The sequence below is a fragment of the Hyperoodon ampullatus genome (assembly GCF_949752795.1).
Source record: "Hyperoodon ampullatus genome assembly, chromosome: 8".
Classification (NCBI taxonomy): Eukaryota; Metazoa; Chordata; class Mammalia; order Artiodactyla; family Ziphiidae; genus Hyperoodon; species Hyperoodon ampullatus.
The window spans coordinates 58,646,526-58,661,656 of NC_136921.1; the positions used below are offsets into that span (position 1 = coordinate 58,646,526).

The window sequence follows — 15,131 nt, forward strand, 5'->3', positions numbered from 1 at the left end:
GCTTAGTAAGTGGAATAAAGTGCTTGAGGTCAAAATCCATTTATTTAAAAGTATAATTTATTATGTAATTTTCTGTCACTAAAGGAACAATTTCTTTTAATCCAAAATGTAAAAGAAACTTGAAAAACTTAGGTTTATTTGTATTTATTAAAATAACATATAAATGTGTTTTTATTCTTTGAATTTTTATACACCTGATTCTGATTTTAAAATACAAGAATTGTTTAATTCCAAGACAAAATGTAAGACTTTCTGTTTTAAAGTAGTTTCAGCTGACAATCTAAACTTCAGAAACATCACCATAGGAACTGCTAAGAGGTGAATAAAACTAATGCTGCCACTCTTAGCCCATCACATGACTCTAGATCCACAAAGGAGAGAGATTCAACAAAAAACAATTATTGGGCTGTTAATTAGTGAATACTCTCCATGAGGGAAGATGGTGGTTCTCTTGACAACCCAAGAAGATCATGTCTACAACTCTTCCCCCACTAGTTTTTAATCCTGGACCAGGCCTGAGTAGGGAGAAACAGAAAAAGCTTTGAAAACAAATATGAGATTAAAGTTTTATATTTTTGTACATAAAAGAAAGAATTTTTAATACCCAAAAGTTATAAAAATTATGTTATCATTTTGAAAATGTATTAAGTCCTATACCAATTACCATTGGACATACTAATATGGGTTAGACATGAATTCACTTGATGAATATACATTTTAAGGGAGGGATCCAGGCTCACAAAGATTTCTCCTGTTTCCATGTTAGTGCCACCCTTTTGTGCTTTTCTTTAGGGAAATTGGTTTTTCTATCCCAAGTCTATAAATGTCTGTGAATGTGAGCTGTTGTAATTATCCCAGGCCAAAGTGGTTGACTCAAGAGGTGGATGTGAGATCTAAGTCAGGAAGACGGGTTTGTAAAATTCCAGAGAAGTTTTCAAGCTGAGGGGAAAGAGTCTCTTTTTTTCTATGGCCACAGATTTCTCAGCCTAGTGTTGTCAGTTCATGTCCTTGTAGTTTGTGTAAGTCTACTCGTAGTATTGTAGGAGAAGAGAAAAAAAAAAGCCTCAGAAACAGAAGCAGTGATGACCAGGGGAGAGACCATGATGTCCTAAATCCATAGTTCTAATTACCCCTAAGATAAGCTCCTTCCTTCAAATACCCTATACACTTCTCATACTTTCAGTATATAAGCCAATGCACTTAACTTTATTCAACTTCATTTGAACTGGGATTTTGTCAATTGCAACCAGGTTTACTGTTCTTATTAATCTTATTTCCTCAGAGAGGTCTTTCCTGATCAGTTATCTAATAAAAGCACACCTCCATTATTCTATATCATCATAGCCTATTTATTATTTTTGAGATACACTTTAAAATCAATATTTCCTTGTTTGCCAATGATCTTCCTCACTGGATTATAAACTCTCTTAAACAGGGATCTCATCTGTCTTGCTCATTATACTGTCCCTAACACCTAGCACCAGGGAATACATAGTACATACCAGGTCTTAGATTAGAAGGTGCTGGCTGCCTTGGTGGAGGGAAGTTACCTGCCATTTTGTTTCACTGGAGGTGAATCTACTTTAGGGAGCTCTGCCCAGCACACTAAATAAATGTATTTTGAGTGATTAAATGTGGAGAAGAGTTGAATCCATCCTAAGGGACCACCTGACAGCTAGCATGGGAGAGATGCTGCCACAATCTGCAGAGTCATCTACTTGCCCTTCAGCTGATCACACAGTATAAGCAAGCCTGTTCATGACCATAAGAACTGCCCAGAAATCCTGAGAATTTGTGAGCAAACATTATGTATATTGTTGATATAATACCTAATATCATTTAGGTATTATGGTTATTTATTGCATAGTATTGTGGTGTTTATTGCACAACATTACTGTGATAATAGCTAACTGATACAAGATACCAAACATGTACAAAATAACCAGTTCCAGAAAGCTCCCAATAGAACAAATACTAATAAAATTTAAAATCCAAAATTTAACGTTTTTAAAGTAAAAAAAAAAATAAGGTTGTGTTAGATGCACAGTTGTTTAAAAGAAATAATAACTAATTTTGGATCAGCAATCCTTATTTGATTACCTGCTTTGGCTATGAAACAACTATTAGCTTAGAAACATTTTTTATCTTTTTAGGAATTAAATGTCTTTAACCTGTAAAATGAGATAAACAATAACCACCTTTCAATCTAACTTAAACTGTTGCTATCAGAATCCAATTAGATGATGTATGCAAATTTGTTTTATAAGCTGAAAATCATCACAGCAAACACAAATGTAGCAGTAACTGTGATGTAGTCCGCAAGTAACAGACTTGGAGTCAGAAACTGTGTGTTTAAGACAGAGCTCTGCTATCAACTAGCTGTATAAATCTGAGAAATTTACTCAGACCTTCTGATCCTCAATATTTTAATTTATAAAGTGTATAACATACTAAGTTATCAAGATAATTGACAGTTAAAAGTGTGAATACTTAATAGTATCTTAATAAATATTTAATAATTATTATGACTATTAAGTTCCAGAAATCGCTCAAAGGATTAAGCAAAAGAGATACTGGGTAAGAGAAAAGGTTGGATGATGACACACCAAAAATAGTCAGATATTTCTTAGCATATGCTGAAACTGGGACATTACAGCTCTGAAGAGCCTCCCCTTCCTTTGGCTTATAGTTTGTTTGCCCTTAGTTAAGTAGTAAATTGTAGGTGCAGAAGCTACTTGCTAGAGAAGCTTATATTGAATAATGTTAAAGAACACACAGTTTTTAATCACAGAATGACTGCTTCTTCAAAAGTATCTACTTTTCTTACATACATAAATATGTGTTATTTTATTTTTAGTATGCTAGAATGAGGAAAGCCTTTCTGAGTTTGATACAAATCATAGAAGACCTAAAGAAAAGAATGACATTTAACATTACTGAAGAAATTGTAGGAGAGAAAACAATGTAAAAAATGTCAAAAGACAAAAGGCAAACTGGGTAAAATATCTGCAATATAATAAAGGATTAAATTATTTAATACATATGAGCTCCTACAAATTGACAAGAAAAAATACTCACATGAATAATGGGGCAAATGGTATTAAAAAGAAAATTCAAAGAAAGGAAAATATAAACAACTTTGAAATTTTAAAAAGTATTCAATTTCTGTCATAAAATGATAAATAGATTTTAAAACTATGAAAATATTTGATAAGACACTGTCTTGATTAAAATGTAGACAAAAGGCACTCTGGTATATTTATAACGAAAGTATAACCCCTAAGTAGAGTCACTGTGCAATATTCCATCAAAAGTTTATATATATATTACACTATTTGATCAAGTAAGTCCATTTTTAAAGATAGAGTTGTACACATGAAAATTTGCAGATGAGGATGGAAATCCTTTGCAATATCATTTCTGGTAGCAAAAGATTAAGCAACATTAATATTCATCAATAGATGGCTGCATAAATAATGTATGATAGTCACAGAGTGTAATATTATAAGGCCACGTAAATGAATGTGATTAATATGCATGTGCTCATGTGGAATAATTTCCAATATTTTGTAAGTTGAAAACAGCCACATGTGAACCGTATGCATGATATGCTACCATTTAAGTTAAAAAATAAAAGATTTTTCTAGACCTATGTGATGGTAAATCACAGAATACATCTTAAAAGATTAATGAAAGAATGCTGTTACATCTGCCATGGGAACTGGTGATGAGTTCAGGAGTGGGAAGAAAACTAAATTTTACTTTATTCTGCATAGTTTCATTTTTTCTTTTAGCATTTGCATATATTTCCTGTATAAATTAATTACATTTCTGAATGAAATTTTAAACTAGTAATAGAAGAAATTTCATATCACCTTCTAAGAAATACTCATAAATAAAACAAGAATTGTTTGGGTATGACATATATGCTGAGCAAGGTAATTCAGCATAACAAATACTGTAAAACATGCTTTCCATTCAGGAGAATTCATATTTAAGAGATCGTTTACTGCTCTTACTTTCATGGTCTATTTGAGAAAGTATATTCTCTTGAACCAAAAATTATTGCCTTCTCTGTTACAACTGAGTAGAAAGAAATTTTATAATAGAAGACCTGGATTCTACTCTTGCCTCTGCTAACAATAAAAGGCCATCATGAAAACTGCTTAGGTCTAGCTGTCGTGATTTTTTAAATAAATAATTTTGGTGATGTGTTTGTTCTAAAATTTTATTTGTGAATAGTCATAAAATATTAATTACCTTATTAATAAATTAACATTAATATTAGCCAAAAGAAACTTCAAAGCAAACAGCTTTCATAGAAATAAAAAGGCTCACTATTATATGATAATATGAATAGTTCGACAGATAAAATATAACTCTTAAAATAGTATATGCCCAGGGCTTCCCTAGTGGCACAGTGGTTGAGAGTCTGCCTGCCAATGAAGGGGACACGGGTTTGTGCCCTGGTCTGGGAGGATCCCATGTGCCGCAGAGCGGCTGGGCCTATGAGCCATGGCTGCTGAGCCTGCATGTCCAGAGCCTGTGCTCCACAACGGGAGAGGCCATAACAGTGAGAGGCCCCTGTACCACTACAAAGAAACAAACAAACAAAAATAGTATATGCCCAATAATAGATTAAAAAATATATAAAGCAAAACCACATAATTAAATGGAGAAATTAATAAATCCATGACTATACCGTGTGAGTTTCAACCTTAACCCATTCAAACTGATAGAAAAAATTATAACAAATATAATGAGAACAAGAAAATAAACACAAAACTCAACACACAGGAAATATATAGAAATTGGTGCCATCAAAATAGAAGGCATATTCTCTCTAAGTACACATGAAACATTTTAAAAAATGATCATGTTCTAGTCCACAAAGTAAGTCTCAAGAGATAGCAAAGAATCAAACTAATAATGAACACATGCTCTGAGCACAATGAAATGAAACTAAAAATCAACAATAAAGACTGCTAAGCTCTTCATATGCTTTAAACTAAAAATAATTACTAAACAATTTCTTGACTAACAGCACCTCAAATAGGGAATTCAGAAATAGAGATATTATGGCATCAAATGTGTAGATTAAAAACCATGAGATAATTAAAAATTAATGATATAGAGAATAATTTCTAAATCGTGGAGTAAGGACTTCCAAAAATCTTCTCCTCTATAAAAACAATGAGAATACTAGCAAAATGGTCAAAATTATCTTTCTTCTAAACTCTTGAAATTAACCAAATTCTAGTAACAATCCAGTGAGTGTTTATTAAGAAAAAATGCTGAATATCATTGAGAACAGCAAACTTTGTAGCATTTTAACATGCATCAATCCTAGTTACTCAGCCATTAAAAAGAATGAAATAGGGCTTCCCTGGTGGCACAGTGGTTAAGAATCTGCCTGGCAATGCAGGGTACATGGGTTTGAGCCCTGGTCTGGGAAGATACCACATGCAGCAGAGCAACTAAGCCCACGTGCCACAACTACTGAGCCTGTGCTCTAGAGCCCGTGAACAACAACTACTGAGCCTGTGCACCACAACTACTGAAGCCCATGCGCCTAGAGCCCGTGCTCCACAACAAGAGAAGCCACCACACTGAGAAGCCCACACACTGCAACAAACAGTAGACCCCACTCGCTGCAACCAGAGAAAGCCCACACGCAGCAACGAAGACCCAACACAGCCAAAAATAAATTAAAAAAATAAATAAATTTATTTAAATAAATGAAATACTGCCATTTGCAGCAACATGGATAGACCTGGAGATTATCATACTAAGTGAAGTAAGTCAGACAGAGAAAGACAAATATCATATGATATGTTTACATGCAGAATCTAAAAAAAAATGATACAAATGAACTTATTTAGAAAACAGAAACAGACACACAGACTTAGAGAATGAACTTATAATTACCAGAGGGTAAGGGCTGGGGAGGAGGGATGGACTGGGAGGTTGGGATTGACCTATACGCATTGCTATATTTAAAATACATAACCAACCAGGACCTACTGTATAGCACAGGGAACTCTGCTCAATATCCTGTAATAACCTAAATGGGAAAAGAACTTGACAAAGAATAGAAACATGTGTATGTATAACTGAATCACTTTTCTATACACCTGAAACTAACACAATATTGTTAATCAACTATGCTCCAATATAAAATAAACATTAAAAATAAATTAATTTAAAAAAAAGCATGCACCAATCATGTCTCCATTTACCCAGCTTTGTGGCAGCCTTGGACACAGACAGCCCAGAAACTGCCAGAGGGGATAGATGGGTTTTGGAGCTCCCCCAAAAGCCCAATCTCCAGGGAACTGTTGAATGTGGAAAGAAGAGTCTTTTCAAGAAATTGTGCTGGGGCTTCCCTGGTGGTGCAGTGGTTGAGAGTCCACCTGCCGATGCAGGGGACATGGGTTCGTGCCCCGGCTTGGGAAGATCCCACATGCCACGGAGCAGCTGGGCCCATGAGCCATGGCCGCTGAGCCTGTGCTCTGTAATGGGAGAGGCCACAACAGTGAGAGGTCCGCGTACGGCAAAAAAAAAAAAAAAAAAAAAAAAGAAATTGTGCTGGATTTCCACATGCAAAAGAAAGAAGATCAAACTTCACCTCATATATAAAAATTAACTCAAAATGTAGTGTAGACCTAAATGTAAGAGCTAAAACTGTACAACTATTAGAAGAATACATAGGAGTATATCTTAATGACCTTAGATTAGGCAATGGTTTCTCAGCTATGACAGTAAAACACAAGCAACAAAAGAAAAATAACAAATGAACTTCATCCAAAAAAAAAAAAAAGAACTTTTGAGTTTCAAAGGACAACATCAAGAAAGTGAAAAGATGAAAAAACAACCTACAAAATGGGACAAATTATTTCCAAAGCACATATCTGATTAGGGACTTGTATCTAGAATAGGTAAAGGACAATTATGACTCAAAACTAAAAAGATAAATAACCCAGTTTAAAACTGGGCAAAGGTCTTGAACAGGCATGTTGTCCAGGAAGATACACAAATGACCAATAAGCACAAGAAAAGATGCTCAATGTTGTTAGTCATAAGGGAAAAAAGTCAAGCACAATGAGATACCACTTTGCACCTACTAGGATGACTATAATAAAAACAAGATGGACAGTAAAAACTGAAGGAAATTGATTATGTAGAAACTGAAGCCCTCGTACATTGCTGATGGGGTTTTAAAATGAAGGAGCCACTCTGGAAAACAGTTCGGCAGTTCCTGAAAACGTTAAATATTGAGTTACCATATGTCCCAGCAATTCCAGTCTTAGTTTTCACCCAAGAGAAATGAAATGCATGTCCACACAAACACTTGTACGTAAATATTCACAACAGAATTACTCATAATAAGCAAAAATTGGAAACAATCCAAATGCCCATCAACTGATAAATGGATAAACAAAATGTGGTATATCAATATAAGATATTTTTATTCTACAATAAAAGGAAATAAAGTACTGATGTATGCTAAAACATGGTTGAACATTGAAAACATTATGACAAGTGAAAGAAGTCAGTCAGAAAAGACCACATACTCTACAATTCCATTTTTATAAAATGTCCAGAATAGGTAGATTTATTGAGACAGAAAATAAATTAGTGGTTGTCAGGCCTGGGGTAGGGGTTGATGGGGAGAGACTTTTAATGCCTGTGGGGTTTGTTGAGAGGGTGATTAAAATATAATAATATTAGATAGCGGTAATGATTGTATCGCTCTCTAAATATACTATAAACCACTGAAGTGTATATCTCAATTTATCTGTTATAAGAAAAAAGAAATATGGTAATATGTGTGGAAATTTATAGAGTAAAAAAACTGTACATATACTATTTTTAGTTCACTGTTAACTAAAACTCATATATATTTTACCACATTCAGATTAATCTGTATAACTATCCTCAGCTCTGAAAACTTTTCCATCTATATAAGGAAAGACAATGTAACATTCTGACAATTTAATGTTTTCCTTCTCTGTGTATTTGTGCTAGTTGAATAAAGTTGAGAATTCATCCATTAAAAATTAACATCTTACTTACTTAAACTCAATAATCCAGAAAATATAAAAAGAATTAATGCAAAGGAATTAGAAAAAATAAAATAACTACAGCAACTGATATGATAGAGAAAAATAGATTATCAAAAAAACCCCAAAGTCATTTGTTTGAAAGATTAATAAAGTATAGATAAACCTATGGCAGGACCAATACATATACAGGTAGATATACATATACATATACAATATATGTACAAATGAACAACAGAAGGAATGAAAGTAGGAAACAATTAAGAAAATATAAAATAAAAAGACAGAGTGAGATATATACTCTAATAATATATGAAAATAGATAAAAATAAGACTTTTTCTTATTACTATATTATTATTTAGAATTTTTTTAATTCTAAAAAAAAAAGCACATATTTTTTTTTTAGAATTAATTTTGGGCGCAATAAAAAAATTGTTTAAATAAATAAAAAATGGAGTAAATGGAGCTCCAAATCAACTATAACTCAATAAAAAAATATAAAGTAAATGGGGCTCCAAAAAATAAAAAAAGTTTGGGTGATGGACACAGTGTACTGCTAGGTGATCATTATGTTTATGCAGTTTTGTATTTACATCCATGATCTCTTTCTTTAAAAAGATATGTTTTAAAATAAATACAGTTATTAAAAAATCTTTTAAAAAATGAGCGATTAAGAACAAAGAAATATATTGGTGGGTAAATCTAACCTAATTCAGGCTAAAAGAAAATAAAAGGGAGATGCTACAATGTTCTTTCCAATGTTACTAGAAATATGCTGCAAATTTGTAAGTAGGCTACTACCAAATAGCAAAGAAACCAGACATAGAAAAGAAATGCAGTCAGTAGCAATAGTCTGGGTTTTCATAAGTAAAAAGAAAATACTTCAGAGAAAGGTGATTAATAAATTATGTATTAAAGAGGGAACATGTAAGGCACTGATAAAATAAAGTATCCAGGTACCCAAGAGAAGTGAGATTTATTTTTATTAAATTAAAAAAAGATTATAAAAATAGTATTTTGAAAATAATTATAGTTAACTAATAAGACGTTAAAAGTGAACTTAGAGAAAATAGAGTAAGTTCAGCAATTCAGCCAATGGCAGAGTGTAAAGAATTTAGGAAGGGATGATTAGAAAGAAATAAGAGAATATGAGACAACTACAGAGGAAAATTCAGGAGGAAAAAAATGGGCGAGTCATGCTTCTAATTTGAGGCATAATGAGTACTATTATTTTTTATTTTTAAAATGTCAAGAAGAATAAACACAGATATTGCATTCAATAGAGAGAACACATTTTAAAAAGAAACACTCAGGTTAAGAATGATGGGAAAAAAGAACAAAAGAAGAGCAAGAGAAAAGAAATTTTACTTTTAAAGTCCAATAATCAACAGTCAATTCATTTTTATTGAACTATGAATCTGCTGGTTTTTCAAAAAGAAATGATATGAATAAAACAGAATAATTTTTTTTATGTATGAAAATTGGTTTAAACCAAAAATGTTTTAATACCTAACAAAACCTCTATTATCTGTAACAATATAAATGCTGATAATGGTATTTAATACACTATATGTTGAGGAAGGGATAAATTACCAGCAGGTTAAAGTTTCCATGTAAGAAAAGCTCTGTACTAACTTTAAAAGGTAAAATATACTTTTGCTTCTCTGTTAAATTATAAACAAAGCCAGGTGTGAAATACAGCAATCTTAACAGTGAGAAATGATATGGTACTATTAGAGTTTCTTTCTAAGCTGAGGGTAGAAGGGGTCAATTCCATTAGAAGAATTATCTTTGCACCTGGTAAATTATATTGAAATGTTGAATTGTTCTAATATTCTAATTATTCTAATATTCAGCTTGAGTTGTGATTGATTTCACAGAGTACAAAGCCCCTATAATAAGTCAATCATTTTGTCATCTGTATCCAAAAACCAGACATAGAGCCAATTCTCATGTAAAACATGATTATAAATATATCTGAGGTCAAAGTTTGATCTATCATTTCCCTACTCCAAACATGTATATGAAATGGCTATTTTTATTACAACAAACTCTATTTTTTTTCAGCTTCTCATGCCAATTACGTTGTGCAAGAATTTTGAAGGAGAAAGAGTTAGATAAATGTTTGTGAAACTTATGCCTCTAGGACTCAAATTTTATCAGCTAGGAGAAAACAACTAGAAGACAACATTTGAAATAAAATAATTTAACATTCCCTGAAAAAAATCATGTTTTTAATTGCATATTATTTTATTGGATACTATGTAAAACCAAGAGAAAAATCTATAACTTGATTTCTGACTTCAAGATGCTTACTACTTTATTGGAGAAGTAAAAAAGCAAAGGAAGAAGATAGAAATTAAAAAAGCAAATTAAAAATGTGACCACATATTTTCTTGGACAAATTCTAGATATAGAAAGGAGAAATAAGTGGAGAGCAAGAATATTTGGAAGAAGACTCTTAAAGAAGAAAGATTTGACCTAGTAGGTTTTAAAAAATATCCAGGATTTTTAGAGACAAAGAGGGAAAGTACAATATAAGCAGAAGAAACAAAATGAAAAAAGTTTATGGTGTATGGGTTCTTAGGAGCCTGATGAAGCCTGGGTACTTCTAATCAGAAATTTTTAAAGACTACAAAAACAGTAAGAAAAAATTAAAAAAAAAAAAGTTTACATAGAAAAAAGTATCAAATATATTCAAATGCAATTATCAAAATTAAAAAAAAACAATTTTTGATGGAGTAATATATGTACTTTTTTAAATTAATGCATTCAATAACAAGATTGAGCAGTGGGTCTAATGACTCCCATTATTGAAGTAGCAGTGGTTTTCAAAGCCTGAACATAAGTGATATTTTGTGATATTAGCAACAACTTTAACATGATATGAATATGCCTATCACTTCTATTGGAAACACAGTCATAGTTGCTGCTAAGAATTGGTCTGTGGTATACATTCACAACTGAAAGAAATGTTAACCTTCAGTGAGAGATTAAAGAAAATGAAGGTGTAAAATTTTTCCTAACAAACTTCATAGACCCCTTCAATTCTATCCATGGACCTGTAAGTGTCCTGTGACTCAAATTAAGAATCTGGAGAAGACAGTGGGAAGCCACCATTCATTAAGCACTTAATGGGTATAGGGCACAGCAAAAAGTGCTTCATGTTATTCTTACAGCATGTTGTTGTAATGGGAATTGATATTTGAAAGATGAGAAAACTAAGGCTCAAGGAATTTTAGGTAACTTGCCTGCAGCCACATACATAATGAATGTCATTTATAGGATTAGAGTCAAATTTCAGATTCCATAGCCTTTGTTTTCTTTTCCTACTGTGGAATATGATCTAGAGAATCAGCAGAATGTCTTTTTTTTTTTTTTTTTTTTTTGCGGTACGCGGGCCTCTCACTGTTGTGGCCTCTCCCGTTGCGGAGCACAGGCTCCGGACGCGCAGGCCCAGCAGCCATGGCTCACGGTCCCAGCCGCTCCATGGCATGTGGGATCTTCCCGGACCGGGGCACGAACCCGTGTCCCCTACATCGGCAGGCGGACTCTCAACCACTGCGCCACCAGGGAAGCCCCAGCAGAATGTCTTAAATGGGCAATCAGAAGATGAACACAGCCAGAGCAAGGAGTTGTTTTCAAGAGTAGTAGAAATACAGTTGGAAGTGTGGGACAGGGTCAGTCTTTGGAGGGTTCTAAACATTCAAAGAGAAATAAAAGTAAATGCTTTGGAGCATACAAAAATAAGCACCTAGGGAGGAAGATGACAAAAGCAGTTATTTAAGGAAAAGATAATCAGATGGACTGTAATGGTAAAGGATTATTGTAATATTTTCTGTCCAAAAGATTTTGAAGTAGGTCTAGTATGACACATTATACTTAAATGCCTTTTCTAAAATTAGTTGTACCCATTATTGATTTTCTGAGGTGTTTTTGCATTTTTTCTCAATATCTATTCTTAAATATAGCAAGATACACATCTACTTACTGACACTTGTGCAACTTTCACCATCCACATCCAGCTTCCACCCTTCATAACATGAGCACTTGACTGTGTGCTTGTGTTGCTCACACACTTGACTGCACTTCAGATGATTGCTGCAATAATCTACAATTTCACATGTTTTATTGTCTCTGCTGAGTTGAAGCCCTTCAGGGCAAGAACAGACAATTCCTCTTCCAGGAACAACAGAACAGTGGTTGCTACAGCCTCCATTGTTCAGTGAACATTCATCTATAAAAGGAGAGGAACAGATTATAGGACATCATCAATTGTTTTGCTCAATTAAATACTAATCATTGAACTCAATTCTCTAAGGCTGGAATTAGAGAAAGGATATTATAAATGAATGGAGAAAGCACTCTTTAGATTTTTGTCCCAGGAGTTGGGGTAGGAATGATGAAAGAATTCATCTAATGACCAAATAGAGTTCTATATGACAGAAATTGGGAATGGAAGATTTTCATTTCTATAAATCTTTGGAGTACACTTCGTTTTACTCCATAGAAGTAAAGTGAGTTCAATGTTTCCATTATTACTGGAAAGATTATGCTGAGCCTTTTAGCAGTTATGCAAAATCAGTTTTTGAGGGCTTCCAAAAGGGACTCACATACACTGGTGATCTGAAAATCTGACTTATCTCAGTGTTTATAACTAAACAGGCATACACATACACATGTATGTATTATATCTATATATCTTTTTCTACATCTATAGTGTGATTTATAATAATAATCCAGAATGGATTAGTTTGTCCTTTACTGGCTACAGATATTTAGTTATTTACTTTTATTTTCTTAGATATTTATTTTTAAATTAGGTAAATTATACATTGTACTTCATATATTGGTTATTATTAGTAATTCAATGAGGCCATGGAAACATAATAAATAATACACAAAAATCCTTGACCTGGCATTTTGGCTGAAATAATCAGCAAGTAGACTGTTGTATAAAGAAAGAGAACTTTGGGCCTCCCTGGTGGCGCAGTGGTTGAGAGTCCGCCTGCCGATGCAGGGGATACGGGTTCGTGCCCCGATCCGGGAGGATCCCATATGCCGCGGAGCGGCTGGGCCCGTGAGCCATGGCCGCTGAGCCTGTGCGTCCGGAGCCTGTGCTCCGCAACGGGAGAGGCCACAACAGTGAGAGGCCCGCGTACCGCAAAAAAAAAAAAAAAAAAAAAAAAAAAAAAAAAAAAAAAAAAAAAAGAAAGAGAACTTTTCTTTCAGGGCACTAATAGTTTATAATTACACATTAGATATATTTATTTATCATTCTATTTCATCACAAGATTGTAGGATCCATGAGGGTATGCAAAATATTCATTCTGTTTACCATGTATATCCCACAGCTAGCATAGTGCCTAGCATAGAGTAAGCAGTTAAAAATATTTCTTGAATAACCAAATTTAACAAAGTCATCCAAAAGCACACAACTGCCCCTAAATTGAGCTAGTATTTGTCCAACTGGGAAATTTCAAGATGTCATATTTACGCCCTTGACAAAAATAGCAAATAATTGTTTTCACAACCATGATATTATCTATTATTATATACTATTAGGTGTATAGCAATAAGGCCAAAGGAAGCGTTGTCTTTCTTTGCTTTAAAAATATGTTTGAGCAGTTTTCAAAGACTGTTCAGTTAAGTGTGTTTTGAGACATACTGAAAAGGAATGTTGTTCAATGATGGGCGAATTGCAATAATAATTACTTATATATCTCTAATATTTCCTGTTCTCTATGGAAATTCATCCAGCTCAAAAAATTGGACTGGAATGTAAGGCTTTCAAAAATATTCTCTACACATTTTAAACTTCTGTATGGGTCAACTATTCTTCACATTTGTCACCATAAAAGAAGTTACAGTAAAAAGAAAAGAAAAATGATTACATTAACTGTTTTCTCTAAGAATTCAAGTTTGGCATTATTTTAGAAGAAAAAAAAACATAGATTCATTTCTTGGTTCCTTCAAATATGTTTGTTCACCTGTAATCATAATCATTTCAAAACAGCAGTCGTTTCAAAGTCTTTGCCCCATTTTGTTCCATTGACATTCTTTTTCAAGAGAATTACTGTAAAGAAATGTCATCATACACAGCAGGTGAAAAAAATTGTTACAATGCTTTTAGCTTATTTCAAGTACGACTGTTCTCTCAGCATTCAAATGTCTCTTTCTGACACTACCTGTGGAATTAAATCCTAGATTTTAGGATAAACAAAATTCATGTTGAAACTCTACAACTTAATATATAAATTTAATGGCAATATTTGTATGGCTAGCCCCTTGTTAATTTTCCCTTAACCCTAAACCTATCTTTCAATCCTGCAGCTTCTTTTTAAATTTTTTGCTACCTGACAAAGACTCTCTCATTGACCAAACTCTAGTCAAGCGCCTCTGAACCCTCAGTCTTGGCTGATAAAACTGCAGACTCTCAGCACAAACAATTTCATTGTCTAATCCTCTCCCCAACCCCCTCTTCCCAAGCCAATAAAAGACTTGGACAAACACTAGCACAGTTTTTAACAGCTCATGGCAGCATCCCTAAAATGACCTCAACCCTCCATAAAGTGCCTTCCTGAGAAAGCTCCATGACTCCATGATGCTGTAGAAATCTACTATTGTTTTCCCCAAAACCTGATGATAGGCAGATAGGGCCCTGAGCCCCATCTCAGAGCAGTTACTTTAGAAAACTTGCAATATAAATCCTTTCTCTGTACCTTTGGGATGTCAATCATCTACCACCCAGAACTGTTCCTCCCAACCCCAGAATCTGAAAGCCATCTTTTTGAAATGCAAACATTTAAGGAGATAACTCTCTCACCCTTACTCCCAACCCTGTGGGTACCTTGCTCTGACTTGTACCATTGCCTCCAGTCATAAAGATATGAGAAGTTTATCTCTTCTCTGGGATGAGCACCAATTAACAAACCCAGATGGCCTAGTCACATGGGCCAATGCCCCATTAACACCCTTTAGTGCCTTTCCCATAGCACATTCCAGCCTTTAAAAAGTTTCTCATCTTTTGTTTTGGTGAAGCTGATTTCAGTTAATTTTGGATACTC

The 15,131-nt window shown here is 33.7% G+C and overlaps 1 protein-coding gene across 1 annotated transcript in view; it reads right to left on the minus strand.

Moving 5' to 3' along the window:
• LRP1B (LDL receptor related protein 1B) overlaps window positions 1-15,131 on the minus strand; it is a gene marked incomplete at both ends in the record, with an annotated part of 1,860,945 nt that overhangs the window by 639,752 nt on the left and 1,206,062 nt on the right. The window contains one exon of the mRNA XM_079710778.1: window positions 12,056-12,301. Coding sequence (XP_079566904.1) covers window positions 12,056-12,301 — 246 coding nt within the window. The remainder of the gene's footprint in view (window positions 1-12,055; window positions 12,302-15,131) is intronic.